The sequence below is a fragment of the Punica granatum genome, chromosome 2 (assembly GCF_007655135.1).
Source record: "Punica granatum isolate Tunisia-2019 chromosome 2, ASM765513v2, whole genome shotgun sequence".
Classification (NCBI taxonomy): Eukaryota; Viridiplantae; Streptophyta; class Magnoliopsida; order Myrtales; family Lythraceae; genus Punica; species Punica granatum.
Window position 1 is genome coordinate 561,152 of NC_045128.1, and position 27,402 is coordinate 588,553.

General features: G+C 41.1%; 7 protein-coding genes and 1 non-coding gene across 12 annotated transcripts; 4 read left to right on the plus strand and 4 right to left on the minus strand.

Annotated features, from left to right (window-relative positions):
- The first annotated feature begins 233 nt into the window (after positions 1-233).
- LOC116196683 (2-alkenal reductase (NADP(+)-dependent)-like) lies at positions 234-2,906 on the plus strand. The gene is made up of 5 exons (XM_031526540.1): positions 234-606; positions 1,476-1,653; positions 1,776-1,942; positions 2,039-2,121; positions 2,382-2,906. The coding sequence occupies exons 1-5, from the start codon at positions 373-375 to the stop codon at positions 2,758-2,760; spliced, it is 1,041 nt and encodes a 346-aa protein (XP_031382400.1). The 5' UTR covers positions 234-372; the 3' UTR covers positions 2,761-2,906.
- Positions 2,907-4,666: 1,760 nt separating this feature from the next.
- LOC116196682 (pentatricopeptide repeat-containing protein At5g66520-like) lies at positions 4,667-6,620 on the plus strand. Its single transcript, XM_031526539.1, has one exon. It carries the CDS (start codon positions 4,784-4,786, stop codon positions 6,518-6,520), a length of 1,737 nt encoding a protein of 578 aa, XP_031382399.1. The 5' UTR covers positions 4,667-4,783; the 3' UTR covers positions 6,521-6,620.
- A 113-nt stretch (positions 6,621-6,733) lies between these two features.
- LOC116196681 (pentatricopeptide repeat-containing protein At4g32430, mitochondrial) lies at positions 6,734-9,686 on the plus strand. Its single transcript, XM_031526538.1, has one exon. It carries the CDS (start codon positions 7,183-7,185, stop codon positions 9,523-9,525), a length of 2,343 nt encoding a protein of 780 aa, XP_031382398.1. The 5' UTR covers positions 6,734-7,182; the 3' UTR covers positions 9,526-9,686.
- A 4,591-nt stretch (positions 9,687-14,277) lies between these two features.
- LOC116197769 lies at positions 14,278-16,895 on the minus strand. Of its 2 annotated transcripts, none has more exons than XM_031528009.1 (3): positions 16,596-16,895; positions 15,148-15,475; positions 14,278-15,050 (listed from the first exon to the last, which is right to left on the minus strand). In XM_031528009.1, exons 2-3 carry the CDS (start codon positions 15,460-15,462, stop codon positions 14,448-14,450), a joined length of 918 nt encoding a protein of 305 aa, XP_031383869.1. In that variant the 5' UTR covers positions 15,463-15,475; positions 16,596-16,895; the 3' UTR covers positions 14,278-14,447. The 2 variants fall into 2 exon arrangements, with proteins under 2 accessions (XP_031383869.1, XP_031383870.1); XM_031528010.1 differs by having other exon boundaries at positions 15,148-15,487.
- Positions 16,896-17,270: 375 nt separating this feature from the next.
- Positions 17,271-17,352, minus strand: TRNAS-AGA. The gene has a single exon. It is a non-coding gene; the product is annotated as a tRNA-Ser (tRNA).
- Positions 17,353-17,455: 103 nt separating this feature from the next.
- LOC116197771 (NHP2-like protein 1) lies at positions 17,456-19,223 on the plus strand. Its single transcript, XM_031528011.1, has 5 exons — positions 17,456-17,585; positions 17,696-17,816; positions 17,922-18,025; positions 18,636-18,767; positions 18,860-19,223. Exons 1-5 carry the CDS (start codon positions 17,583-17,585, stop codon positions 18,884-18,886), a joined length of 387 nt encoding a protein of 128 aa, XP_031383871.1. The 5' UTR covers positions 17,456-17,582; the 3' UTR covers positions 18,887-19,223.
- A 927-nt stretch (positions 19,224-20,150) lies between these two features.
- LOC116197768 (chaperone protein dnaJ 49-like) lies at positions 20,151-22,562 on the minus strand. Of its 4 annotated transcripts, none has more exons than XM_031528005.1 (3): positions 22,410-22,562; positions 21,166-22,246; positions 20,151-20,498 (listed from the first exon to the last, which is right to left on the minus strand). In XM_031528005.1, exon 2 carries the CDS (start codon positions 22,239-22,241, stop codon positions 21,180-21,182), a length of 1,062 nt encoding a protein of 353 aa, XP_031383865.1. In that variant the 5' UTR covers positions 22,242-22,246; positions 22,410-22,562; the 3' UTR covers positions 20,151-20,498; positions 21,166-21,179. The 4 variants fall into 4 exon arrangements, with proteins under 4 accessions (XP_031383865.1, XP_031383866.1, XP_031383868.1 ...); XM_031528006.1 differs by having other exon boundaries at positions 21,166-22,288; positions 22,410-22,560; XM_031528008.1 differs by having other exon boundaries at positions 22,405-22,559.
- Positions 22,563-23,346: 784 nt separating this feature from the next.
- On the minus strand, positions 23,347-27,171 carry LOC116197767 (DEAD-box ATP-dependent RNA helicase 52C-like). Its single transcript, XM_031528004.1, has 7 exons — positions 26,643-27,171; positions 26,037-26,426; positions 25,614-25,697; positions 24,864-25,106; positions 24,570-24,737; positions 24,385-24,498; positions 23,347-24,279 (listed from the first exon to the last, which is right to left on the minus strand). Exons 1-7 carry the CDS (start codon positions 26,913-26,915, stop codon positions 23,686-23,688), a joined length of 1,866 nt encoding a protein of 621 aa, XP_031383864.1. The 5' UTR covers positions 26,916-27,171; the 3' UTR covers positions 23,347-23,685.
- Between the last annotated feature and the right edge of the window lie 231 nt (positions 27,172-27,402).

Consider the following 27,402-nt stretch of genomic DNA (forward strand, 5'->3'; position numbering starts at 1 on the left):
TGAAATTAATCTCTGCTATAATGTTGCCTTGGCCCCGTGTTAGCTATTTCCTCACATAGCCATCCTTAAGAATCGAATTCAAGAGTTGTAAGAGTCTCATGCCATAAAAGGGAACACGTGTACATGAAACTTTTCATTTTCCCAAGATATTCTAAGACTTGATGTTTTTTTATTTATAAGTCCGTTAAAAAAATGATAATAATGGGATATAAATGAGAAGGGATGTTTCCCCTGCCCACATGACCAGGAATAATAAGGTTGTAGGCTTGTAGTTATAGAAACGGAGAGAATTTCTCTTTTTCTTTCTTTCTTTCTTTCTTATTGTTCTTCTTCTTCTTCTGCCATTGAGACTTCGAAAGAGAAGCATTAGCAATGGAGGTGACCAACAAGTACGTGACTATCAAGAGGCACGTCGAGGGTACCCCAAAAGAGTCTGACTTCGAGATCAAAACTGTTACGCTGTGTCTGTCAATTGACTCAGGATGTGGCGATATAATAGTCAAGAACTTGATGGTGTCCATTGATCCTTATCAGATTAATAGAATGAAGAGTTATAGCTCCTCCCATGAAACCATAAGCTATGCTAAAGGAATTGTTCCGGGAGAGGTAAGCTTGCATATTACTACAAGTAGTAACTTTCACATCCTTTATGGTTGTTTTTCTTCCTGGATAAGTGATGTTTCATTGCTTTCAGAAGAATATATCCAATGTCCTTAGTCTAGTCACTTATCCAAGTACACCAAGTAGTACCAACCAAGCATGATCAGCTCAAGCTCTCGAACAAAAAACAAACCTATCAGCTAATTGCAGCATAAAGATTGAGAGACTCTGCAATATTACAGACTCTGCAATATTACGAGAGTCAACTTAACGATGCACTTTAGGAATCAAACAGGCCTTCAGACCTGTCTTGATGATCTGCGTCGCCATAGTTTCATGCTCAGTCTGCCTCAAAATACCCTCGCAATCCATTCCCTCTTAATTAATCCATGACATTTTACAAATAATTATCTGCAATTTTGTATATTTTCCACTCAAGTGTCAAACAGCAATTCTCCTTCCCATGATCCATCTACTTTTGCAACATTTATCTTGAGTTGAACATCTCTTCATAAGAGCAGGATATCCCTTGTCTTCCAACTCAAACTTTCAGAACCTACACGTAAATGACCCCACTTTAAATGCCCAGTCTTCGTTGCTAATCTATCACAGATAGCAAACCAAGCCATGAAGGAGCATCTGGGAATATATCCAGAAAACCAAAGAAGCTTCGACCAGCAAAATTTTGAACCATGTGGCCTTAAGTTTTCCCGTACTTTGGAGACAAGAAAAGTTGAACAAGATACCGGAAAAACAGTATCTAAAACAGCTTCCTTAATAGAAGACACTAAGCTCTGAGCAATACTTGCTTGTGCATTAGAGCTCCTTCCCACCCATTATAGAATTGAGTTTGAGTATTTATATGATTTTTGCAGGAAATCGAAGCTTATGGTGTGGCTAGAGTTCTGGTCTCGGAAAACCCGGAATTTGAGAAGGGTGACTTGGTTATAGGGGTGATTACTTGGGGAGAGTACAGCAAAATTCCGAGTGGTAGAATGATCAGGAAATTGGAGCCAATGGGCTTACCTTTGTCTTACCATGTTGGTTTCTTAGGTATTATTGGCATTAGCATTTGCCCCATCATCAGCATTATTTTCAATGTGATAGTCTGGCAAACAATCCCCAGTTCGTGTGCCTATTTTTTTTTTCTTGTAATTTGTTTTTTTTTTCCTAAGGATTTAGCGGACTAACAGCCTATGCCGGCCTTTTTGAGATATGCAAGCCCAAGAAAGGGGACAAAGTCTTCGTATCTGCAGCTTCTGGGTCAGTTGGCAACTTGGTCGGACAATATGCGAAGTTGTTTGGGTGCTATGTTGTTGGTTGTGCAGGAAGCAATAAAAAGGTAACTAACTGGGAAAGTTATGTCCTGTCTTAGATTAGTTCATGACCATTCTCATATACTTCACAGCTCAACAATAGTATAATTGATAACTGGCAGGTGAAACTGCTAAAGGAGAAGCTCGGTTTCGATGAGGCATTCAACTACAAGGAAGAAACTGACCTTAAATCCACTCTGAAAAGGTCAGAAGTGCCTCTCTTTGATGATATTATAGTCTCCCTAGCTTTTCATTCAGTTTTCAGAGAAACAATAAAAAAACAGAAGAACAAAGCACAATCCAACGTTTTTCCTTTATGTTCTTTGTTTTCTTCATTCAGAAGCAGAAAATGGAAAACTCAAAATGTTTTGGCGGCTCTGATAATCAAACTGATTATGAATCTGCCTCTCGATTCCAATCATAAAATTCATGTGCCAGTTTACGAACCAATTTTGAATCAAACAGGTACTTTCCTGATGGGATTGACATATATTTTGACAATGTGGGGGCTGAGATGCAAGAAGCTGCAATATCAAACATGAACACTCATGGAAGAGTTGCTGTCTGCGGAGTGATATCTGAATATACGGATTCAGGAAAAAGGGCTGCACCGGATATGACTTCCGTCATATACAAGAGAATCAAGATTCAGGGTTTTCTGGCAGGAGATTACATGCATGTGTATCCCGATTTCCTATCCAAGACCAACGATTATCTCAGCGTGGGCAAACTTCAAGTGCTGGAAGATATCTCATATGGTCTCGAGAGCATCCCCTGTGCTTTCATGGGACTGTTTCGCGGTGACAATATTGGGAAGAAGTTGGTCCAAATTGCAGAAGAGTAGATGAATCTGCACGAAAGCTTGTTATTGACGAATAAGTTACACTTCGATATCCGAAGATCATGCTGTTGGTGTAGCATTTTCAGTTTGCTTTGTTTCATCTGATAATGCCAAGAGTTGAATTGGAACTATGATTTTTTTTCAATTAATCGGCAAAACCTCTCTAATCAAACTGCAAGTCGATAAAATTGGTCTCGACAATCAATAACTATTCCATCCGCATTGAACGCTATCGGCCTCTCTCAGCATTCAGCTTGATTCTTTAAGTAAATGCTATAAAAGGAACTACCTTTTAAGTACAAATCATCCAGAAAAGTTTCGGTGACACATTTGTTTAATTATATCACTTGACTTGAGCAAACTTTGAGCCTCCTCCCCCCACATCTCTCCCCCCAGCCGCTCCCCCAAAAACCAGCAAATCCTCTTTTTCAGCCTCCGCCCAGCGTGTCCAACCTCCGTCGGGAGTCACCTCCTCCGCCATCGGGAAGCTAAGCCGCTTCTCTACCCTTCGGTGGTCTTAGTTTTCTTGATGGCTCCCTCCCTCCACTCTTTTCCGTCTCTTTTCTTTTCTTTTTCTTTTTCTTTTTTCAGATGGGTAATGGTGGTGTGATAGTCAGATTACATCCGACTCTGTCATGGCAGGGGCGTCAACATTCGCTTTTCGATGACTAGATGTTGGGAATTATAATCTCACATTGAAAAAATAAAAGAATAACAATGAGTTTATATAAGGCTTTGGTACCAACATTTATCAGCTTGAGTTTTAAGTAGATATATACTCAGGTCCGAATAAGCCCATGAAAATTTAATATAGTATCAGAGCGGATTACGCTCCCGCGTGCTCACATGGGCTCACACTACCTAACCCAATATCAAGAGCAGCCAAAAGAACACCTTGTTTTAATCTCCCCTCGCCTGAGCATGGAAGATGAACCCGGCTCGAGTCAATTGTTGAGAGCGGATGTTTAAGGATACGTGACAACATGTAAGCAGAAATAGACCACACATTGCACGTAAAGGCTGATATTGGATATGACCCCAGGTTCGAATAAGTCCATGGAAATTTAATACTAGAGCCCGTCCCCTTCGGTGACGAGGTGTACCCTGATGGCGGCGGCCTCCCACTCCCTCCCAAAGGTCGCTCCCCCTCTCAAGCGATCCAACCAGTTTTCTCATGAAGCAGAGTTGCTACTAGCTGTCTCTCGAGTCGAGTCGGGTCCATTACTGACCTATTGGATCCTCGGTCAGAGCTGGGATGATCTACACCTCCCCGCTAATTTACCGATCCAATTTTCTCCTATCCTATGGCTTCTTGTCTTCAATCTTCCCGCCACTTCTTTGAGCGACAGTATCCTCAGCCATCACGACAAGGATCACGATTCTTATCGATTTGATCTTCCTCTCGCCAGTTCAAATCAATTTTTTATGGCTTGCCTTTTGTTGTTGATTATGAATAGGTTGGCTCTCCTATCGACGGTCACTAGTTTGACTGATTGAGGGAGCTCTAGCCACTTAGTTGCTAGCTCTTTCGATTTGATTATCTTGGGATTGTGCTATTAGGGTTATATTGATTAAAATCAATTTACGGCCATTGGTTTAAACCGATCATTGGAGCTTTAGTTTCTTCGATTTGACTGTCTAGGAATTGCAATTTGTAGTGGGAGCCTGCACTCGGATACCGACCCAAGGCATCCTTTCTGCTTTATCTCTTGCAATGGAGATAGAAATTAACCACGGATTAATGGACTGGACTAGGAAGGTGATTAATCGGGATTCTTGATTTCATGATAGCTCACTACAATTGTAATGCCCATACCTGTACCTTTTTCAGTCTATCTTTCATTGTAGTTTGCCCTGCGGACCAAATAAGTGCCATGCTCTTGCAATTCATGTGTAGTGTTTGAGTATTTCCTTTGTTTCCACTTTTGGAGCACTGTATCCATTTAGATACCAATGAAGATCCTCATCCCCTTTTGAGGCAGAAAAAAAGAAAGTTTTTTATCACTAATGTAACGTTAGAATTCCGATGAAGCAAACCTTTTTATTCCATCGGCATCCGTCCGCTGTTTCCCAAGTGCTCTCATTCCAAAGAACAAAGAAAACGGTCGTTATCTCTGATAATCTTCCATTCTCTCGCCATTTCAGGAAATCAAGAAATGACCCGCCACTGCAAATGATCCGAACTTCCGTTTTCAAAACCGATCAAACCAAGACCCTTACTTGGCTCGTACAGAGATGCAAATCCTTGAACCAATTGAAGGAACTCCACGCCCACCTCCTCAAGTTCGACCTACCTGACAACCCAGCCAGCATCGGACCTCTCCTCTCCTTTGCCGCCACTTCCAAAAACGGTTCCTTTTTCTCCTATGCTCGGTCGATTTTCCGATATCTTCGCAAGCGCAACGCTTTCGTTTACAATACCATGATCAGAGGCTACGTCCAATCAAATCCACCTGTGAGCTCAGTGTTATGCTATTTGGACATGTTAGAATCCGGCATTGCTGCCAACAACTACACTTTCCCGCCATTAATTAAAGCTTGTACTTTGATGGGTTCAGATTCTGTGCCAGTTGGTCGTTTAGTTCATGCCCATGTAGCCAAGTCTGGATTTTGCGATGACCCTTTTGTGGTCAGCGCGTTAATAGAGTTCTATTCCTCCGCCTGCAACTTGGAGACTGCACGGAAGTTGTTCGATAGAAGTTCCAATAAGGATGTGGTAATCTGGACATCATTGATAGATGGTTACGGGAAAGCAGGGGATGTGGAGAGCGCAAGAGAACTGTTTGAAAAAATGCCTTTTAGGAATGTAATCTCGTGGAGCGCATTGATTGCAGCTTATTCTCGGGTTGGCGACTTCAAAGAGGTGCTCCGTCTGTTTTCACAGATGCAAGAAATGGTTATTAAACCGAATGAATCAGTTCTAGTCAGTGTCCTTACTGCTTGTGCCCACCTAGGTGCGGTCACACAAGGACTGTGGGTCCATTCGTACGCCAAACGGCTCAAGTTCGAGTCTAATCCCATCTTGGCTACTGCATTGATTGATATGTACTCAAAGTGTGGTTTCGTGGAGTTGGCTTTATCGGTTTTCAATGATATGCCTGTCAAAGATGCCAGGGCATGGAATGCTATGATTTCCGGGGTCGCATTAAATGGAGATGGGAGAAAATCCCTCAAGCTGTTCCATGAAATGGTTAACCACGGGATTCGACCCACAGAGACCACATTTGTAGTTGTACTCACTGCTTGTACTCATGCAGGACTTGTTATGGAGGGCCTCAGTTTGTTTGCAGAGATGGGCTCTGTATATAACATTGAACCGAGAATGGAGCATTTGGCTTGTGTTGTGGATCTCTTGGCTCGATCAGGACTAGTGGGCGAGGCCGAGGAGTTTGTAGAGAAAAAGATGGGGGGAATCGAGGGAGCAGATGTTAATGTCTGGGGAGCTTTACTAAGTGCGTGCAGAGTTTATGGAAATGTTGAGCTTGGGAACAGGATTTGGAGAAGGCTAGCCGAGATGGGAATCAATGACTGCGGGAGCCATGTCCTCTCTTATAATATGTACCGGGAAGCAGGGTGGGAACATGAGGCGAAGCAAGTGAGGAAGTTGATTTCCGATGCAGGAATGATGAAGAAGCCGGGATGCAGTGTGATTGAGTTGGATGGCATAGTCGAGGAGTTTGTTGCTGGCGATTTTCGTCATCCGAAGGCTGAAGAGATGTACAAGTTGCTCAATTCCTTTCCCCGGGTGTCGCACTCGGAATAATCACATGCCTCTTAAAATTAGAACCATTTTTTTTTCCTCAGATGATACCAAATGTAAGCTCTACTTTGTATGCATCTCTATCCCTATTAAATTCCAGAAAGCTTCATTCTTGTGAAAACCAATTCTTGAAGTTGAAGATCTGATGAGTCATTATCATTCGGTTAGGAATCTGGATTGCTTTTTATGTTACTGTTAAAGTACCTACCAGTATTTTCTTGCATTTGCATCTTAAAGATGGATCATTTCGCTATTATAAAGTCGCCATGGAAGGAACAGCATCGAATTAGACCGTGCTGGTATCAACTTTGCCAAAAAAAAATGCCTAAACACTATGAGCTAGCTAAGGACTGAATACGAGGTACTTGTTAATCATAGCAGAGATCGATCGATGATTCATCTTGAAAAGATTCTGTAATGTCAGATCCAAACTCAATAAATCCCTCCAGCCATTGTCATGTCCACCTGTTATTGGGCCGCATGGGCGGATGCCATGCCCATTTTAATGATGATGGAGCCAGCCCTTCCCTGCCCCAGCAAGAAGGAAGTACTTACTAACTCAGTCCTTGCTTTACCTCCAAGTCCCAAGTCGAAGCTCTTTCCTTTGATTTCACCATCTTTCTTTGCTCGCTCAACCCCGCCAAAAGGGTGCTTTCCGTCTGTTCATGATTGCCCGCCGGCCAAGCGTCAGAGCCCTCCTCAGAACAACACATCAACCGCCCATTGATATTAAGAACTTCCACTCGAGCAAACATGCAAACCAACTGTTCGACCGAAGTTTTCCCTCTAACATCCTGTCCGTTAACCGTTCCATGCTCGAGCACATCCACAAGAACCGCCCTGGTCGATCTCTCGACATCTTCAGGGGGCAACTCCAGCTGGGTTTCTCCGGCAACGTTGATGAAGCCACGGTTGCGGTCGCCCTCAAGGCGTGCAATGGAGACCTCGGACTCGGCTGCCAGCTGCACGGGTTCGCTATCTCTTCAGGGTTTGTCTCGTTCACCACGGTTTCCAACTCCCTGATGAATCTGTACTTTAAAGCTGGAACCTTGGATAGTGCTTTAAACATTTTCGAGAATATCGATGATCCTGATGTTGTTTCTTGGAACACTGTGCTTTCTGGATCAAGGGACAGTGAATCTGCTTTTGCTGTTGCTCTTGCAATGAACCGTAAAGGCGTTTCCTTTGATGCAGTGACTTACACGAAACTGCTTTCCTATTGTTTGGATCTTGAGGGGTTCCTTTTTGGGTTGCAGCTGCATTGCCCTGCGATGAAATGTGGATTAGATTGTGAAGTGTTCGTGGCGAACGCACTCATAACATTATACGCGAGGCAGGGATTGCTAGTTGATGGCAGGAAAGTGTTTGATGAAATGCCGACTCATGATTTAGTTTCCTGGGGTGCAATGATTTCGGGATACACCCAAGAAGGAAATTATGGCTCAGAGTCTATTCGACTATTGATCAGAATGTTGAGGGAGGGTATGAGACCCGATCACGTGTCATTGACCGGTGCTGTCTCAGCCTGCAGTCAAGAAGGAAATTTCGAGCTGGGGAGGCAGATCCATGGCTTGTCTGTGAAAATAGGGCAGGGGAAGCACACCTCTGTCTGTAATATCTTGATGGCCATATATTCGAAGGCACAGGCAACTGAAGATGTGAAGCTAGTCTTCAAGAACATGTTGGAGCGGAATGTCATCTCTTGGACTACGATGATTTCTGCGGACGAGAGGGAAGCTGTCTCTCTTTTTAACAGCATGAGATGGGAAGGAATTTGCCCGAATGATGTTACATTTGTTGGGCTTCTCCACTCCATCACAAGCAGAAATTTGGTACCGGAAGGTCGGATGGTTCATGGGTATTGCATAAGAACCGGTTTTACTTCGGAATTGAATGTTTCAAATTGCCTCATAACCATGTATGCGAAGTTTGAAGAGATGGAGAGTGCTAAGAGGGTTTTTGAAGAGGCTCCCAGCAGAGAGATCATATCTTGGAATGCTTTAATATCTGGGTATGCTCAGAATGGAATGTGTCAAGAAGCTTTGGAGATGTATTTCTCCGCCATAATGGAATCATTTCAGCCGAACCCATACACATTTGGGAGTGCGTTGAGTGCAATAGGCTCTGCTGAGAGTATTTCACTCAGGCAAGGTCAAAGGTGCCATTCTCATATAATAAAACTCGGCCTGGACTCCAATTCGATTGTCTCAGGCTCTCTTCTTGATATGTACGCAAAGCGTGGGAGCATCTCTGAGTCTCTCAGCGTGTTCAGTCAGACTTCTCGAAGGAGCCAGTTTGCTTGGACTGCCATAATTTCTGCTCACGCAAGGCATGGGGACTACGACTCAGCGATGGAGTTATTTAAGGAGATGGAAGAAGAAGGAGTGAAACCCGACTTGATCACTTACCTTTCCGTGTTAACTGCCTGTGGTAGAAAGGGGATGGTTGATGTAGGGCGTGAGGTCTTCAAGTCAATGATCAGAGACCACTCAATCGAACCGTCGCACGAGCACTACTCTTGCATGGTGGACATGCTGGGTCGAGCAGGGCAGCTCAATGAGGCAGAGGAGCTTCTGGGTCAAACCCCAGGAGGTCCAAGACTCTCGGCCCTGCAGAGTCTGCTAGGCGCCTGCAGGGTGCACGGGAACATGGAGATGGCTGAGAGGGTAGTGGACGCGCTGATGGAGATTGAGCCAATGGAATCAGGTTCGTATGTTCTGATGTCGAACTTGTACGCCGAGAAGGGGCACTGGGAGAAGGTTGCAGAGATAAGGAAGGGGATGAGGGAGAGGGGAGTGGTGAAGGAGATTGGGTTCAGCTGGGTGGATGATGGTTCATTGAGCTTGCACGGTTTCTCCTCCGGAGACATGTCCCACCCTCAATCCGATGATATCTTTAGCATGGCACATTGTTTAGGATTAGAAATGCAATTCTTAAGAGAGAAGGATGATGGAGAGGACAGCTGCAATATAAGCTCGACGAGGGAGGAAAGCTTGGCCTCGCTGTAATGCGTGGTCATAGATGTCCATTCACGTAACCATAGGATATTCTTTTTCCACCCCGGCTATGATATCGGTTCGTTGAGGTGCTTGTAAATGTAACATTAAATGAGAAATTGCAGGAACTAGTGAGCAAAGAAGGCGTGAGCAGAACAGCATTTGTGAACCAATTAGCAGGAATGCATACATGAATACAGTAGAAATTGGCTTGGATAAAAAATTCTGAAGGTTGACTATCGCTTATGATGTGAGGGACAGGCTTATTTGCTAAATGCCGATTATTAGCACATACAATTCGGCCGGTCGATTTTCATAACCCTGTTGTACAAAGATGGGACATAAATAATAATTCCAACAAAAAATGAAAAAAAAAATTATAAGAGTAAAAAACGCGAATGGAACATAAATAATTCAACAAACAATAAAGAAATTGTAACGATCGGGTACATTATGTTGATTTTATACTAGCGCCGTTAATTTTGTGCCGACGCGGTTTTTGACATATCATGTCATGATGATGTGGCTCTTACGTGACGATTTATAAATTTTAAATAAATTAAATTAAATTACAAATAAAAATAAAAATTAAATATTCAAACAATAATAAAAAAATTATTATTAAAATAAAAAAATAAATAAACATGAAATTATTTTAACAATCAAATTAAAAATAATTCAATAAATAAAATGTTTATAAAATTCAAATAAAATATAAATAAATTAACTTAAAATACTATAATCAAAACATAAATAAAAATCATTTCAAAAATTAAATTTAATAAAAATAAAATTAAAATAAATTAAAGTAAATTTAGAAAAAAAAAAAGAGGGATAGGTAAAGAAATATAAATGTTTATAAAATTAAAATAAAAGAAGAAAAAAAATAATGAAACATTTAAAAAATTGGAAAATATACTTAAAAATAACATACTTATTTTAAAAATTAAACTATTTTGGGGGGGGGGGGGAGTAACAGAGGTCTCTGTTAAAGTGAGATCTCCAATCATGAGTGGGGGTGCCCCATCCCCTATTATGGTCGCTGGTTGTCTTAGAAATTGCCGCCGACGACGTTAAGAGTGTGCTGGTAGGTGGGAGTGCCCCCACCCCAACTCCCGATTCGACTGAAAAAAAATAAAAAATAGAAAGGTGATTTTATATGAGAAATAAAAATGATATAAATAATCATAAAATGAATGAAGTGATTTTGTATGAGAAATAAAAATGATATAAATAATCATAAAATGTAAGGGCAAGATACGAACCTGCGCGAGTAGAGCCCACATGATTTCTAATCATGCCCGATGACCACTCCAGCACGCCCACTTCAATGATATATTTTTGAACTCTTAGTACTTATAATTTACTAAAAAATAGTCATTACACGGAAGTTTCATGGGCATGGGCAAGCCCAATAATAATTAGAGTGATTTAAATTGTGTATGTCTCACTTCTCCCTCTTTCATTCCACTCGAAAAACCCCCAGTTCCATGTGCTCCCTAACAACAATGGTGATCCCAGCTTCTCTCCCTTTGTTTGCTTTCTTTCAAAATTCATTTATAATATATCGATTTGTCTGGACGAACCTGTAGTTGATTTGTAGATGGGAGAAGCAATGAAAGTAAGAACACACACACATATATATATATATATATATACATACTTGCCTCTATATATATATATATATACTTTCATTATATATATGAAAGGTAGAATATAGTGGGTCCAATCAGTTGACCTCAGAACTTCAGTTGCTGAGTTGAATTTTCTCAATTTTTTGAGTTCTTTCAAAACAAACAAAGTTTTAGTTTTTTAATTAATATATATGGATATATTTTTGGAACCATTCTTTATTTTCTCAAAGTTTTAGCTTTTTCAAAAAATAAATTTTAATTTTAATTTTAAAATTTTAAAAAGATATAAATATTATTTGTGGGACTGATCGTTATTTTCTCAGGGTTTTGAGCTTTTCCAAAAAGATGAATTATTTATTTTTATTAAAACATACGATATAGATTTATGAGATAGGTCATTTTTTCATTTTTTAAATTATAAATATTTTATGATAAGATTTAGATAAAACAATCATATAAGCTAATAGTTTTTTTTAATTAGGTTTTCAAAATAAAATAAAATTAGATAGTATTATTGTAGATATGACGAGTTATATATTTGATTTTCAAAAAGCAAATCGGATCTATATTTTTTTTAATAGATATAGATAGATAGATTATAGATATGATGTGTTATCTATATTATATTATGCATGATGAGATGTAATATATAGGGGAGGAATCACATAAATTGTGACCAATTTGCCTCTAAAAGATATTACTATCATTAGAGTTCTTTAATTTTTTGTACGTCATGCGAGTTTAATTTAGTACTTCTATAATTAGACTTATGAAAATAAGTTCAATTTTTTTACTTTTTCTCACATATAAACTTTTGCATAATTTTTTCGTTCTCTAATTTTATGCATGTGGTTAAATAAGACAAAATATAACACTACATGAATTTTGACAACGTTCAAAATAAAAATTCATCATGTTGTGATTGGAATTTTTTTAAATTTTTTATGCATAATTTTGATAATATTGAATTTTTCAAGACTTATATTGAGTTCTCTTTTTCTATATAATTCGGTTTTCCTTATTTTATTTGTGAAATTAAATTACTATTAGTCTTATATATCTAATAGTACATTGTTATTGATTGTAAATTAATATTTTAAATAATTTATAATACATATTTTATAAATAAAATTAGCATAAAAAATTTCACATCATATTCCGTGCAACGTGTGGGCTACACTACAAGCAAAAAAAAAAAGATATAAATAATCATACAATGTATGCCTCTAGGTTTAAGAGGTGGCTTAGAAAAAAAGAAAGTAAAAAAAGGGTGATTTAGTATGAGAAAAAAAAAAGGATTTGAAACCTGAGTGACAAGATTCGACAGTTATATTGAGTTCTCTTTTTATTATATAATTTGTTTTCTTTATTTTATTTGTGAAATTAAATTACTATTAGTCTTATATATTTAATAGTATATTTTTATTGATTGTAAATTAAGGGCCCGTTTGGTTAGCGAGTTAAAATCACCATGATTTTAACTTTAACTTTAACTCTACACTACACAACAAAATACACATTTAAAAAGTCAAACTGGTGGGGCCCATATCTTATTCAAACACACAATCTCATTATACACAATTATCTACTACATCCATTCATTTTATTTATTACCGACTTCATCTTGTTTCCGCTTGCCATATTGCATCTGCAATACGGTTACGTAGTGCATCCATTTCCCTGCTTCTCATGTTTACGTCAACCCGATCTCCAATTAGATGAGGAGGATTTCGGAATTCATCGTAATATTGCCATGCATTTCCATGCTCTGCGAATAATCTGTCGTGATAATTATTAAGCCGAATGAAATTATGCAATACGAAGCATGCAAGAGTAATTTGTCCTTGGCAAACCGGGCCGTAATTTGGCATTGACCGCAGTATGGCAAATCTGCTCTTCAGCACCCCAAAACACCGCTCGATAACATTACGAACGGATGCGTGCCGCTGATTGAATAACTCTTTCTCCGTCGTTGGTGGTGTGTCGTCATTAAAGTCACTGCGATGGTACCTCTGCCCTTTGTAAGGAGCCATATAACCGGGAATATTGGGGTATCCAGCATCAACAACATAATATTGTTCTGTAATATTATAAATATTGATCTAATATATAAGAGTTGTAAAATGTAATTATGGAAATACATACGCGATTGACAACAAAACATGCGATATGAGTAAGAACTTACCACCACATGGAGCGGGGAATGTTTGCAATGTAGCGGAATCGGACAAAATTCTCGAGTCATGAGCCGAACCCTCCCATCCAGTCACGACATGTGTGAACATCATGTCATGCGAACAAGCGGCGAGAACATTTTGCGTAATCTCGTTATTTCGATCGCGATACGCGCCTCTCACCGATGAAGGAACAGTAGCCGACACGTGTGTTCCATCGATTGCTCCAATGCAATTCTACGAGAATAATGGAAAGAATACGAATTACAAATTAATTGGAAAACTTAACTGCCAAATTAATATCTCATTCTACTGCTCATACCTTAAAGAATGGGTACCATTTTCGGCATCTCTGAATTTCAGGCTGCACGTCAACGTTCCTCCGTCTTATGTATGTTGGTGACAATGAATGAATTCCTCTAACTATTACCTTGATGAGCCGTGACACCGTCTCCTTAGAATGCTGAAAGCGTTCGGCAACCACAGACAATCGCGTACTATGTCCAACAACCATTAAGAACATGCCGACCATTTCCTCGACGGTTGTACCTTTCCTGGTATTTCTGATTCCACAGTTTGCCCTTAACGTATCGCACAAGTTATGAAATACGTGAGGGTGCATCCTGAAATTCTCGAAACACCTTGTGTCATTGGCAAGAACTTCCTCTATGTAATGTCTACCTTGTAGCGTTGAGGTTCTACAAGGAATGTTGCGCGGGACATGTTGTTCGGCCGCTGCATTCTCAAGCGCAAGATAAATCCACATAAGCTCATTGTCGTAATCTTCTTCATCACTTGGTTGAGTTTCATTTCGTCGTGAATTACCATGTCTTGGCATCGTGCCTTCCTTTTTGCTCAGCAGACTATAGTGAGAAACAAAATGGCATCAACTACGTAAGTTGGATTTTTACGGTGAAACGAATCAAGTTTCAACCACTGTATACGAATGCAAGAAATTATGCACAAACAAAATAGACAAATAGCACAGCATTCACATATAACCAAGGTAAACAATCAAAGCAACGTACTTGCACACACAACAAATATAAAAGGGAAGTGTTTATTTAATGTCATAGCATTTAAACGATACGAAATTACGATAGAGTTGAGGATGCATCATGCCCACTCAAGGGGCAACAAGGCGACGAACCCATGGAAGCCTTGTATCATCGAGCAAGCACATGAACATACGCCTTGTCTGCTCATCCTTTGCTAGACAATCACTGGCCACGAGGTACTCTTCAATGGACAGTTGTGGACGCAAAACATTCAGTACAGCCATCGACTCTTCGATAGAACCCGGAGCTGGTTTTGGAGGGCTCGTCACAGATTTACTTCTCTTCGATGTCGGAGGGGTACAAATTCTCTCCTTCTCCCTCCTGCTCATATTGCACTTCAACATGTCGAGGCACTCTTGCAATCGGGAGTCAGCGTTGGAACTCCTTCTACGCACTTGCCGACGGGACGCTGTAACAACAGGTTCGGCAACCTCATGGACCGGGTCATCACTATCGCCGGAGCCCTCTTCAAGATTGACTGGTTCTTTTCCCCGATTTGCCGCTGCTGCTAGGAATTCTTCTTCCATGCGTGCATAAGTTTCTGGGCTCTTTGGTGGTTCTGCAGACGACATTCGTAACGCACCTGTTGCTGTCTTAGATCTGAACAACTCATTTAATGAGTTGTAATGCTTGAAGCCTTTTGCTTGGAAACTCTTGTACCCACTGTTCTTCTGCATGTAAATAAAAATGAACAGTTGCACAGTAACGACTTACAGTAAAAACATACAAATTGGAAATCATCAGTAAGGCAGGTTATTATTACTATACCTTAATAAATTTGTCCCACACATGAGCACTTGCCTTCACCGTGTTGGTTGTCTCATCCCAACCGACACCAGTGTGCGAAACAAGCTCAGTGAACTGCGTGTATTGGGTCCGCAGCCTTCGAAGCTTCTGCTGCAACTTCTTGATGCCGAGAGTGGTGCCTGGAAATTGCTCTTCCAGCTCCTTATTCATTTGTTGCCAATCCTTTCCTTTCCAAGATGTAGTATGCGTCCTTGTGAACTTCTCGAGCAACACGTCAATGAAAGCACTCTCCAATGCATCTGTCCACTCAAGTATTCCATCACCCTTGGGGGCCATCTCATGCTAAATGCTGCAGCAAAAACTTACAAAGCCACGCACGTAACTACCATTATGAAACACAGGTCAGACTATACTGCTCATACAACACGCGAACTGAAATTGGAATACTCCAAAATACAAGCTAATAACTATTTATGTAGTCCTCGCGTTGTGCGGGCTTTTGTAATTTTCTATTTTTTGTAAATATTTGCTGTAAAACATATAAAATATTACTTGGAAAAAAGATTCCATATTAATGAAGAGACTAATATCGTACAGCTATATGCATAGCAATCACTGAATGAAAAAGCCCGCCTAATGCAGCCCATGCAGCAAAGATTGACCCAAGAAAAAACCTAGGATGCAAACATGAGGGGTTTGTGGATTTGGCCACATGAATGGGATGACTATGTTTTGTTGTCTATTTTACAAGTGTATATGCTGGTTATTCAAAATTTATCTAAGTATTTAATTTTTCTTTTTGCGGTGCATATCATAAGTTGTCAAAACTTTAAGAGGTACGGAATGATAGAATCAAGTGGAAGAGGATTCCATTTCAGTAATTAGCTAATTGCGTTTTTTTTTATAAGTTAATTAGCTAATTGTTACTGAGATTGGCGATGATACTTAGCAAGAATACATAAGCTAGTATGGCGCAGATGACCCGGAAAAAAAAGAATAAAACAAATAAAAAAGCTAGTATGGAGCACAACCAAAATTGACAATCCAATCCATGACACTGAACAACATAAACATTGCATTATTCTTACTAAATTAATTTCGCAGTCTTGTGTTTGGACATTATTAACACTGAATTTCTGTAATGCATCAGTCAGTCAGTCACAGCAACAATCGATCAGATCAATTTCATCGAACGCTTTCTCACATACATTTCATCGAACAGCTAATGTACATATCAGAAACCCAGTTGCTGTTAAGCAACCAACGCAGCTCATAAACACAAAGTTACATTAATTTGGTCCAAAAAATTCACCAAACAAATGCAATACATATCAGAATCCAACGGAAATTAACAAAATAAACGAAGGGAGTCAACGACCACTCAGTAACAGTATTGAAATTACCGACACCGTAACCCGCAAATCAACGATACAATTGAAATTGGACATGAAATAGGTCGGAGAAATTACCTAGAATGTCGATATGGAAGTTCAAAGTGAGCTGAGGCACTTCTTAAGAAGAGAACGCACTGGTAGGGGACCGGCTTTGTTCGTAATCCTGGAATTGCTTCGCTTCCGACACGACGCTGTCTCACCGGTGTAGGGGCTACTCTTTGTCGTAGAGGAAAAGCACGGTAGATGATAGAAATCGACTCCTTAAGCTTGAGATGTCTAGCAGAGGAAGAAGGAGGATGGGGGGCCAACTAATTGGAAATCGCAGGGGAAGAACACGGATGAAAAAGGGGTTTGGGGGGGGGGGGGGGCAGCATTCGTTTGCCAAACGATAATTGAAAGTCAAGGGGATTTATGAAATGGGGCCCACAACGGTCATTAACCCATTTTGTCTTCTACCTCAGTTAAAATCAAAGTTAAAGTTTTCGTGACTTTAACTCCGAATCCAAACGGCCCGTAATATTTTCAATAATTTATAATGCATGGTTTACATAATAGAATTAGCAGAAAAAATTTTCACATCATATTCCGGATGAGGTAACATGACAAGCTAAAAAACAAAAAAAAGATAATCATATTCTGTGCAACGGATGAGCTAATACGAATTATACGACAACCCAAAAAAAAAAGATATATATAATCATAAAATGTATGCCTAAGCCCCCAAAATATATATATATAATGTATACCTAACGTGAGCGGCAGGATTCGAACCTGCGCGGGCAAAGCCCACATGATTTCTAGTCATGCCCGATAACCACTCCGGCACGCCCACTTTAATGATATTGTACTGAACAATAATATATGTCTAACTAATTTTTAGGGTTACTAAAACGCGAAAGTTTAATGGGCCAGCAGCCCAATGATAATATACGAAACTAGTCGAGGGAAAAAAGAAACGAAAAACCTAATTAGTAAGCACGATATAAATTCTCTCCCTTCTCCCTCTCTAGTCTCGTTCAATCCGGCAGAAACCCTAGCAAAACCCTAGCTCTCTAGTAAACAATGGTGGTGCTAACTTCTCTTCTTTGTTTGCTCTCTTTCAAAATTCGTTTCTTTTCTGTCCGTTTGTTCTGTATTGACTGAGAGCGCTTACATGATTTGACTTTGATTTGCAGACGGGAGAAGCAGTGAATCCCAAGGCGTACCCTCTTGCGGATGCGCAGCTTACTATTACGATTCTAGATCTTGTCCAGCAAGCGGCGAACTACAAGCAGCTCAAGAAGGGTGCTAATGAAGGTGGGTTCCTGTCCTTCCTCTCTCTAACTTCTTTGTCGGCTGTGTCTGTCCTGTAAGTGAATTTTCTATGGTCGTTTCTGATGCTTCTGTCCGTTCGATGTTCAGCCACAAAGACCCTGAACAGGGGTATCTCGGAGTTCATTGTGATGGCTGCTGACACCGAGCCTCTCGAGATTCTGCTCCATCTGCCTTTACTGGCTGAAGACAAGGTATTTGTTGAAAAGACTTTCTTTTTTTTTCAATCCGATGCCTGTTCAGTATTAGAACTTCCTACATTGGGGTGCCATAAGACCTCATTACATGCTTTTGTTCGGGTTTTTGGGGATTGAATTAGGACAGGAAAATGTTGCCTTTGTTTCTTAGAAACACAATTATCTTTGTTATGGAGCCTTAGGGTGACTGGAATTTTGAAGTATTGTGGCTTACGTTGTTAATATGATGATTGCAAGTAGGATCACTTTAATTAAGCAAAGGGCTAAATTTTAATGAATGAGCTTTACTAAACATCATGCTTCAGTTTTGGAAGTAGAGAGAGCTAGCAGGAAGATATGTAATGGAATCGTGAGGGCTGAGTTGGAGGAAATCACTGATTTTACGAACTTTGGCATTATGATTGTATTTTAGTCTTGACAAAGGGATCCTTGGCTACAATTTTGGTTGGCAATTTTGCTTCATGATTACCCTGCATTAGTTCAGATCTCACAGATTGTCTCTTTTGGTAATTTCTGTCAGATTTTTGCTGCCTATCGTTTCTTCGTACTATCTCGTTCTTTCCAAAAGTTTTTAACTTTAGCCTCTCTTTGGTTTCCCAAATTTTAGAATGTGCCATATGTCTTTGTGCCTTCGAAGCAAGCACTTGGACGAGCATGTGGGGTAACTAGACCCGTCATTGCTTGCTCCGTGACAACAAACGAGGCCAGCCAATTGAAATCCCAAATACAGCAACTCAAGGTAATGTTATTGCCTTGCCTTGCGTTGTTTGCTCTGCTGTGAATGTGCATAGTAAGGCTGTCATTGTGAAATTTTTTGTCTTTGAAATGCAGGATGCTATAGAGAAACTATTGATTTAAAAGTGCTAGAGGGTTATCGGTGTGATGGGCCTCCCAACTCCCTGAGGGCTGGCATCTCGGGAGGCTTGGACTGAGTTCGCTACCATAGATTTCCTTGTCCCTTTTTAACATTTATATGAGGATTGTGGGTTTTGTGTAAGCTAAAGACACAACAATGATTGAAGAGTTGGGCTAGTGTGACATTGCGTGTTTGTCATTCTGTTTTTTTTCTCTCATTTTTCTGGCTAGACATCTATCTGATAAAACTCAGACCTGATTTGGCCAATTCTCCTCAACTTGGATGTTGTTCTCGTCATTTTCAACCTTGAATTGGAGCGAGACTTTACCTTTGTGGAAATATCGCTTCTTACAATGATGAATTATGCATGTAAGATAGACTGCATCCAAGAGCTGTGAGCTGATAAGGCACGACAGAGTTACCATTACAGCCATAACACTTAACGGGCCGGACTCTGCCCAGTCCAAGATGGAAGAACCAATCTACTATGTTATAATCCTCAGCACAACTATTATCGTTTTGGCTCTGGCTTCTACTGTATCCGTTTTCCTTGTTGACAATGAACTATATATCCAAAGCTTATGAGACTGAAAGGTTAAAAAAAGGACTGAAATCGTATCTTCGTGCAATCGCGTCCTTGTGTAGACATTATATACTGCTCGAGTAATCGGTTTCTGATTTGCTAGCAGTCTTATGAACCTGGGTGTTACTTTTAAGTATCCTTTTCCTCACAGCAGCAATGACAGGTATGGAACAAGGGTGTTATTTAGCATCATTTTCTTCACAGCAGTGATAGTAAGTGTGGCACTTCCTTTCAGTACAACAAAATATCGTAGATGAAGCTCTCAGTTCTCAAGCTGGGTGACAGCAGATATCTGTTTCCCCACGGGTCCTGGCTTGTAATATTGGGGGTACATTTCTTTGGACATCTTGCAACCCCTCATACTAACATCTGCTGTGGAACAGCATTTTCCTCCATAACCAATAACACAAGAAAACAGACCACAAGATCCATAGCAGAGTTCCAAGTTTTGAATTTGCTGCATGATGTAGTTAGCACCCATAACTATTTCCGCAGGCTCCACTCTCAGAGCAAGACATTTCCCCATGAGTTTTAGCGGGCTCCACAGATTCACAACCACAGTGCGGAATCATAAGCTCCCAGTCAATAGCTCAAGAGTTAAATCGACTGCAAGCTGAGTTTAGAATATCTAAGGGATGTCATCCACGCTACAGCAGCATAAACATCAACAAACAACAGCACAATTGGAAGTAAGGAAGCCCGATTGCATATCTATAAATACCAGGCATGGAACCATCAGAAGGAGAGAGTAACAAATGTATCCTCCTAGTTAAAATTGTTTGTGGATGCACCGGCGTTGCACACAAATTCCATTAGGTATCAAGAGCTATAATTGGACACAAGTAATTCTAGAAATGAACAGGCTTATATATGTATCTTCACAAGCTTGTCGCATGTGAGAAGCTAAAAGGAGCTAAAGATAAGTTCCAGATCCCGTAAGAAACATCAGTATCACTGCCCTCCTGCACATGTTGGAGCCCAAGTGGTCTTCATCGGGAAGAATAATGAACGATTAGAACTCATAAGGGAACCTGCAATGGATAGGGAAGAGAGACCATAAGAGCTGTTCTATTATGAGATGATCATGCAAAATGAAACATGTCACACATAAACTTTGGAAATTGATTAGAAGCTGGGAAGTATCACAATCCAGATTAACACTAAACCATACGCTCTTGATGTGAAAACTCGTCCAAGCAATAAGCAAATATCATATGATGTCCAAGCATGCTGAAGATCACTCAAAATTTAACAGAAATAACAAATATATCAACCATTGGCTCTCAAAGAAGGCACATCCCAACCATAGATCTCAGAACATAACTTTCAGAAGTTGCATTTAGGAAACAATTAGCACAATAAATTTTTCATTTGTGACAGCAACACAGAAATATCCCCAAGGAAAATGCCAAAAACGAATATTCAATTTTCATGTTTCCTCCGCTAACTTAGTTGTGCATAAACAAAATTAATTCCTCTGGCAATCAGTACCATTTCCCCCTCCCATCCAAACACAGAATGGTGTAAGGAACAACTATCAGCCCACATACAAAAAAAGTTAACAGGCGGTTGATATAAATGTTGTATTTCACTCCCTAAGCTTAAAATTCCACTGTCTCAACAAAACAAAGCGCATTGACAACAATTATTAAAAAAAAAAATTCATTATCCTGTATAAAAAGCATTTAAAAATTGGACCTCATCTCATCTCGTCAGGCTGCTGCCTCAAACTGCCGCAACATATCGCAGTGTGGAGTTTCCGTCACAAAACCCCACTGCCGCCTCTGGATCTCGTACCTACAATTCTGTGCAAGTATCGAGACATAATCCCTCTCAATCTTCCCTTCGAGCCCCACTCTCTCCATACTACCCGGGGGATAATCCTGCTCAAACTTTCTGGACTTGACATAATAATTTACCCCCTTTTGAGTCGTGAACTTGTACTCATAAGGATAAGATCGTGACAAAGCATAAACCGGCTCTGAAGAGGGTAGGAAATTCAGCAGCAGAATCAAGAGCACAGGGAGCAACTGAATAAGCATCCTCAAATTGAACCCACCAGACCCATTATCCCCATTCCTCTGCCCCATCCCCGTCCCGAAAGAGTATGTTCGATATTGGGTAGTGGCAGGGTGCATCCCCCCAAAGAAGAAGTTCCTAAATATCTCATCCGCATCAAAATCAGCTTCATAAAACCCATTGAACCCTTGTGCAGGGCCCCGTCTCGCAGCACGCTGCTCATAAACGGGATCTTCTGAGCCAGTAAGGTCGTATTTTTTACGGCTCTCATTGTTGCTCAGGCACTGGAAAGCCCTAGAGACAGCCTTGAAGGCTTCCTCTGCCCCGGGGGCCTTGTTCTTATCGGGGTGAACCTTCAGTGACAGCTTCCTGTAAGCCTTCTTCACATCCTCCTCCGCGCAGCTCTTCTCCAGCCCCAATATCTCGTAGTAATCCTTCTTCTTCTTAATTTGCCTCACAATCGTGATCTGCTCCTCAGTGTACGCCGTCGAGGAGGACGAAGACGAAGATGGACCGTTCGATTGAGCACGGTGCCGGATAGAGGGTTGATCCGACGGCGGCGGGGGGTTGGAATTCGCCTCAGGCTTAGCACCGGGTCCCTGATCAAGTTTGGAGAGGAGATCGTCGACGGGCAAGCTAGGGTCGAGACGGCGAGCCTTGGTGAGGAATTTCAGGGCACGGGCCCGATCCCCGACGTCGAGGGCGTCCTTCCCGATTTTGAGGCACTTGATCGCATCATCTTTGTTCCCTTCCATGGAAGCTGGAACAAAACAGCCGATTCAAAACGAAGATATAAGAAACCCTAAAAAAGCAGAAACGGGCGATCAGCAATTCAGATCGAGAGCAGCTCAAGATTACGAAGAAAGGCCATATATTGGAAATGAAGATGAGAGATTCGAGGAGATCAGAGAATCGGACTTTGCCTGATGATGAGAACAGAGACGGCTCGGGGATCGGGGGACGGGAGGGTTTTGGGTCGGTCTTCTCTTCCAAAGGAGGAAAATGCCTACGCCCCACTAAAGAGAGAGGGCCGGCAATTCTGCTACCCCAGATGGGGTCATGGTGAAGGTGAGAAGATGGACTACCGAGTCACGCGAATGTTCGGGTGCTTCTTGGTATACGCCAAGCACTTGCCCCCTCCACCGTTGATCTGCGCGGGACCCTACCTCGCCCGCCTTGTTCCTTTTCCTAGCCATCGATCATGTCTCTCACGACTCATTGGACCATGATACATTTTTTTAAAGGTAGATTATCACGGTTACCATTCACTTATTTATTAGCAATTATTTTTGTCTCTGATATTTTTGCCATCAATTAGCTCAAAACGTTAACATTCCGTCTAACATTTATACCCTTCTATGACGGAAAAGTGATGGATCACATAACGTCGTCCATGAATTTTTCGTCACAGAAATTAACGGAATGGTATAAATATTAGACGGAATGTCAACGTTTGGGGCTAATTGATGACAAAAATATATCAAGGGCAAAAACGGTTGCTAATGAATAAGTGGAGGGCGATAGTAATAGTCTATTATTTTTTTATGATAAAAAAATGCATAAACTGAAAATCAAGTATCGATTATAGCCTAAAATCATTTTTATTTTAATCTAATCTATGTTTTCCTATTAGGAAGGAACACAACCAAATATTTTGCATCGAATTGTCCATCTCTGACGTTCTATTCTATTTACCTATTAGGTACATGGGTTTCTCCCATAAACCCGAACAAACACCTAGCGATGATCATACGCATTCTTTCCATTAAATTCCTTCACAATAATACCATATAAAAAGAAGCTTTAACAATTTTGGATCATCAAAATGGAAGTTCTAGAATAAGATAAGATACTTATCAATATCAACAATAGTGATACTGTATTTAAAACATTCATTAAAAAAAAAAAGATACTTTACAAAAAATGAAGGGACAGTTCAAAACAAAAATCAATAGGTTCGGACAGAGATATCGGACCGGTTACATCATTGAAATTTCTGTTTAGAAAACAGTAAGCATTTCCAATCCAAATAGACATAAAAGTGTAACTCTACTTCCGTCCCCTCAACCTATCTATACTCAGATTTCACCAATCACCCGCCACAAACATCAACATACTGTGACAATATCTCACAAGTCACCCACGAGCCTCAAAACAACAAAAGCCTGAAACAGTGAGAGCATTTATCTTTCCTCGACCCTAGTCCCAACCACTTACCTCCACCGACCCATAACCTAGCCCATTTCCAAATGACTGACCACCGAAAGCACCCTCCTCCTGTGCAGTGGCAATATCATAATCACAATTTGCAGGATTACCATTAGAGTCAATCACATAAGAAGGATTATAATCATCTATTGAAGTTGAGTAGTCATAATTGCTCTGAAAGGTATTTCTCTTGTTCCCAAACTTCGGACCCCTTCTAAAATCGTGGCCACCAAACTTGTTGCCCCTGTGGTTCCTCGACATTCCATTACTGTTATTGCCATCAAAAGATTGCTCAGCACACTCAGACAGCCAACAAGGAACTTCCTGGTTCGTCTCCTTCATCAGATCTGTGAGGGCTCTTGCTAGCGCAACGTTCTTGCTGTTGAAGAATGCAGTAGCTAGGCCTGACTTACCAGCCCGCCCGGTCCGGCCGATTCTGTGGACATAGTCATCGATACATTTTGGAAGGTCAAAGTTTACAACGTGGGCAACATGAGGGATATCAAGTCCTCGAGAAGCAACATCAGTTGCCACCATTATTGGAGTGGCTCCTCTTTTGAAGGACCTCAAAGCTCTTTCCCTCTCCTTCAATACAAATACAGAAAGAATGGCATTAGTTTAACATGTCTTATATATATATACAATCACACAAGAAAACGAGAAAAAGCAAGTCCTTTGCGACTGACTTACCACTTGAACTTTATCACCATGTATAGCTATGGCAGAGAAGCCGTTTTGAAACAACCAGCTCTCTAGGACATCTGCTCCTCTCTTCGTCTCCACAAATACTAAGGTCAATTCTCGCTGCAGAGTACACAGTGGATCAATATATTTCAAGCAAGTAGATAGCAACTGACTAGTAAATAAATCATTACTTTCCCATGATGCCCGTCTTCTTGTCGGGCATGGAGAAGATCCTTTAGACGTCTCCTTTTATCCTTTTCTTCGACAAATTCAACCTTTTGAGCAATCAGCTCGGTGCTTGACCCAACTCTCCCAACTGTCAGAAATATATAGTTTGAAAGAAAATCTGATGCAAGCATCTGCAATGTCAAAAATAGTTGTCGAAAAACAAAATCGAGCGAGCAAATATTAGGCGCATCCAAAACGACAATAGCAAGCACAGGTTTCAAGATAAGTCGCTCCAAAAAGAAAGGAGTAAAGGAAACCTGTATATCGTTTGGAAAGGTTGCACTGAATAGCAGTGTCTGCCTCGCACCAGCAGGGGGCATATCCATTTGTTCCACAATCTGCCTGATTTGAGGCTCAAATCCCATATCCAACATTCGATCTGCTTCATCTATGGCCAAGTACTTGATCATTCTCAGTGAAACTCTCTCTCTCTCTACCATATCTACTAAACGCCCAGGCGTAGCAACTAAGACATCAACACCTCTTTCTAGATTACGAACCTGCAAAACATAATTTGTAAAGGCATAAATAATGCTAGATCAGCATTTTGACTTTCCAGAAGGCATGCCAACTGATCATCATAAACATCCAAAACCGTACATGCAAATATGTATACCTCATCCTACAGAAGATACTGTAAATTCAGCAAGAAACCTTCAAACATATTTTGGTTGAGCACACAAGGATGAAAATAAACAAGGAATTGCCTAACTAAGAATAACACTGCCAACGACTATTGATAAGACCTCCAAGGTCCAGGATGTAGAGCAAGAATGTCCAAGACAAGAACGTAAATAGTTCCATTCTACTAAGAAACTGCAGCACTAATGCTGTCTTACAGTGTTGCACTGACTGATAAAACACACATCAACCACATAGCTTTTCAACCAAAAGAAAAAATAAAATAAAACCAAAATAACTCATCATGCATCCAGCAATCATGGGGCTGTAAGGACAATCTTGGAGAGGCATCTCATTCATGAAAGAACAGTGATAATACAACATACTTGAAGACCAAAAGGTGCACCGCCATAAGCAACCCCAATCTTTATCCCAGTCTGATACGCAAACTTCTTAGCCTCGTCATGTATCTGACATCCAACACAACCATCAAGAGTCAAGAGTCAAGACTCTAATACCTGAAAGATCATTAACATAATCTTCACACTAATTCCAGTTTCAAGATCCTAAGAACCTTTTTTCACACTGATTCAACACAAACATCAAGAGTCAATACCCTAATACCTGAAAGATCATTAACATAATCTTCACACTGATTCCAGTTTCAAGATCCTAAGAACCTTTTTTTTTTTTTTTGCTGGGTAAGATCCTAAGAACCTTTGTTCTATTCCAACCATTGTCTTCATGTTTAAGGACAACTAAGCTGCAAAAATCGCTCATATATACACATCGTTGACGAACCCATTTACCTGACAGGACAGCTCTCGGGTGGGCGACAACACTAGCGCGGTGGGACATGCAATCCTCGAAGCAGGCTTTTTCCCATTACTGACTCCGTTCCTCAGAATGCCACAAATGATCGGCAGACAGAACGCCGCCGTCTTACCGGACCCGGTCTGAGCGCAGGCCATCAGGTCCCGCCCCGCCAGGGCGATGGGAATGGCATGGCGCTGTATGGGAGTGGGCTTCTCGTACTTGCAGCGGCTGATGTTCTTGTTCATAGACTCTAACAGATCGATCTCGTCAAAAGAGCTCGCCGGCGCCGGAATGTCAGCACCGCTGGCCTCCACGGGGGCGTCCTCGTACGCCTCGAGGTTTATGAGGACGCTGCCATTCTTAGACCCTTCAGCATCCGCCGCCTGTCATGTCATGTCATGTCATTTAATAGCATTTACATTTCCAGTATCATCACATCAAAAAGGGGCATCGCAAGGACGGATTGAACATGACATCAACGACGTAAACGCGCCGCTTAGAGTCGTCATCGTCTCTGTCAAAACCTAAAGATCGAACTACGACACGACACAGAGAGAGAGAGAGAGAGAGAAGCTCTTAGTTACAGAGTCCATATATACCCCTTGCTCATCGAGCGGCTCTTGGTTGTTTAGATCATGCTCCGGGCTGGCAATCTGGCCATACGGCAGCCTCCGGGGGCCGGGAGTAGTGCCATCGCGACGGGCACGGCTGGGTCTGCTTCTGGGAGGGATATTGAGAGGGGGATGAGGTGACACGAAGGAAGGGAGGTCGGAATGGGGAAATGTGGCGGTAGAGGCGGGGAAGAAGGAGGTGCCGTCGGGTTGCCGGAGGTGACGAGGGACGTAGAAGGATCTTCCACGCTGAGCAGGCATTGTTACGTTGTCAGTAAAGATGAGCTGCTGCTTCTTCTCCTCCTCCTTCTTCTTCTTCTTCTTCTTCTTCTTCGTATAGAGAGAGATAAACAGAGTGTGTGTGTGAGCTGGTTTCTGAAAATGCGGGGCTCCCCGTTATATAGGAAAGGGGACTACTCGATCCATCGTCTTAATTAATCCCCTCTGCAAGGCAATGAGAGAGGAAGGAGCAGCTGGTAAAAAAGCTTCGGAAGGAAGGGAAAGGTCATTTCCAAGAGAAAGAGGGCCCCTGCCTGCCCTATGGGGCTAGCCTCGATTACATTACGGGCATCTAATCAATGCTATGGACGATACGATACCGTCGCTCATTGAAACTCAATCGGTATAAATTTTCCTGAAAATTTGTTCCCCAAAACTTTTTACTAAATATTTGTATGATATCACGTGCGTGGTACGAGTTCATTATCGTATACATAATTAATATTTTTTATGAGAACTATTCACATTA

Excerpts from the sequence above, each read along its gene's own strand:
- LOC116196683 (XM_031526540.1), top strand. The coding sequence starts at position 373 with ATGGAGGTGACCAACAAGTACGTGACTATCAAGAGGCACGTCGAGGGT. Across the intron at positions 1,943-2,038 it reads GTGCAGGAAGCAATAAAAAG|GTGAAACTGCTAAAGGAGAA; the intron begins GTAACTAACTGG and ends GATAACTGGCAG. Across the intron at positions 2,122-2,381 it reads CTTAAATCCACTCTGAAAAG|GTACTTTCCTGATGGGATTG; the intron begins GTCAGAAGTGCC and ends TGAATCAAACAG.
- LOC116196682 (XM_031526539.1), top strand. The coding sequence starts at position 4,784 with ATGAAGCAAACCTTTTTATTCCATCGGCATCCGTCCGCTGTTTCCCAA.
- LOC116196681 (XM_031526538.1), top strand. The coding sequence starts at position 7,183 with ATGATTGCCCGCCGGCCAAGCGTCAGAGCCCTCCTCAGAACAACACAT.
- LOC116197769 (XM_031528009.1), bottom strand. The coding sequence starts at position 15,462 with ATGGCCCCCAAGGGTGATGGAATACTTGAGTGGACAGATGCATTGGAG. Across the intron at positions 15,051-15,147 it reads TGTGGGACAAATTTATTAAG|AAGAACAGTGGGTACAAGAG; the intron begins GTATAGTAATAA and ends ATTTACATGCAG.
- LOC116197771 (XM_031528011.1), top strand. Across the intron at positions 17,817-17,921 it reads CAAGAAGGGTGCTAATGAAG|CCACAAAGACCCTGAACAGG; the intron begins GTGGGTTCCTGT and ends TTCGATGTTCAG. Across the intron at positions 18,026-18,635 it reads CTTTACTGGCTGAAGACAAG|AATGTGCCATATGTCTTTGT; the intron begins GTATTTGTTGAA and ends CCCAAATTTTAG.
- LOC116197768 (XM_031528005.1), bottom strand. The coding sequence starts at position 22,241 with ATGGAAGGGAACAAAGATGATGCGATCAAGTGCCTCAAAATCGGGAAG.
- LOC116197767 (XM_031528004.1), bottom strand. The coding sequence starts at position 26,915 with ATGCCTGCTCAGCGTGGAAGATCCTTCTACGTCCCTCGTCACCTCCGG. Across the intron at positions 25,107-25,613 it reads GTGCACCTTTTGGTCTTCAA|GTTCGTAATCTAGAAAGAGG; the intron begins GTATGTTGTATT and ends TATGTTTTGCAG. Across the intron at positions 24,738-24,863 it reads CCTTTCCAAACGATATACAG|ATGCTTGCATCAGATTTTCT; the intron begins GTTTCCTTTACT and ends TTGACATTGCAG.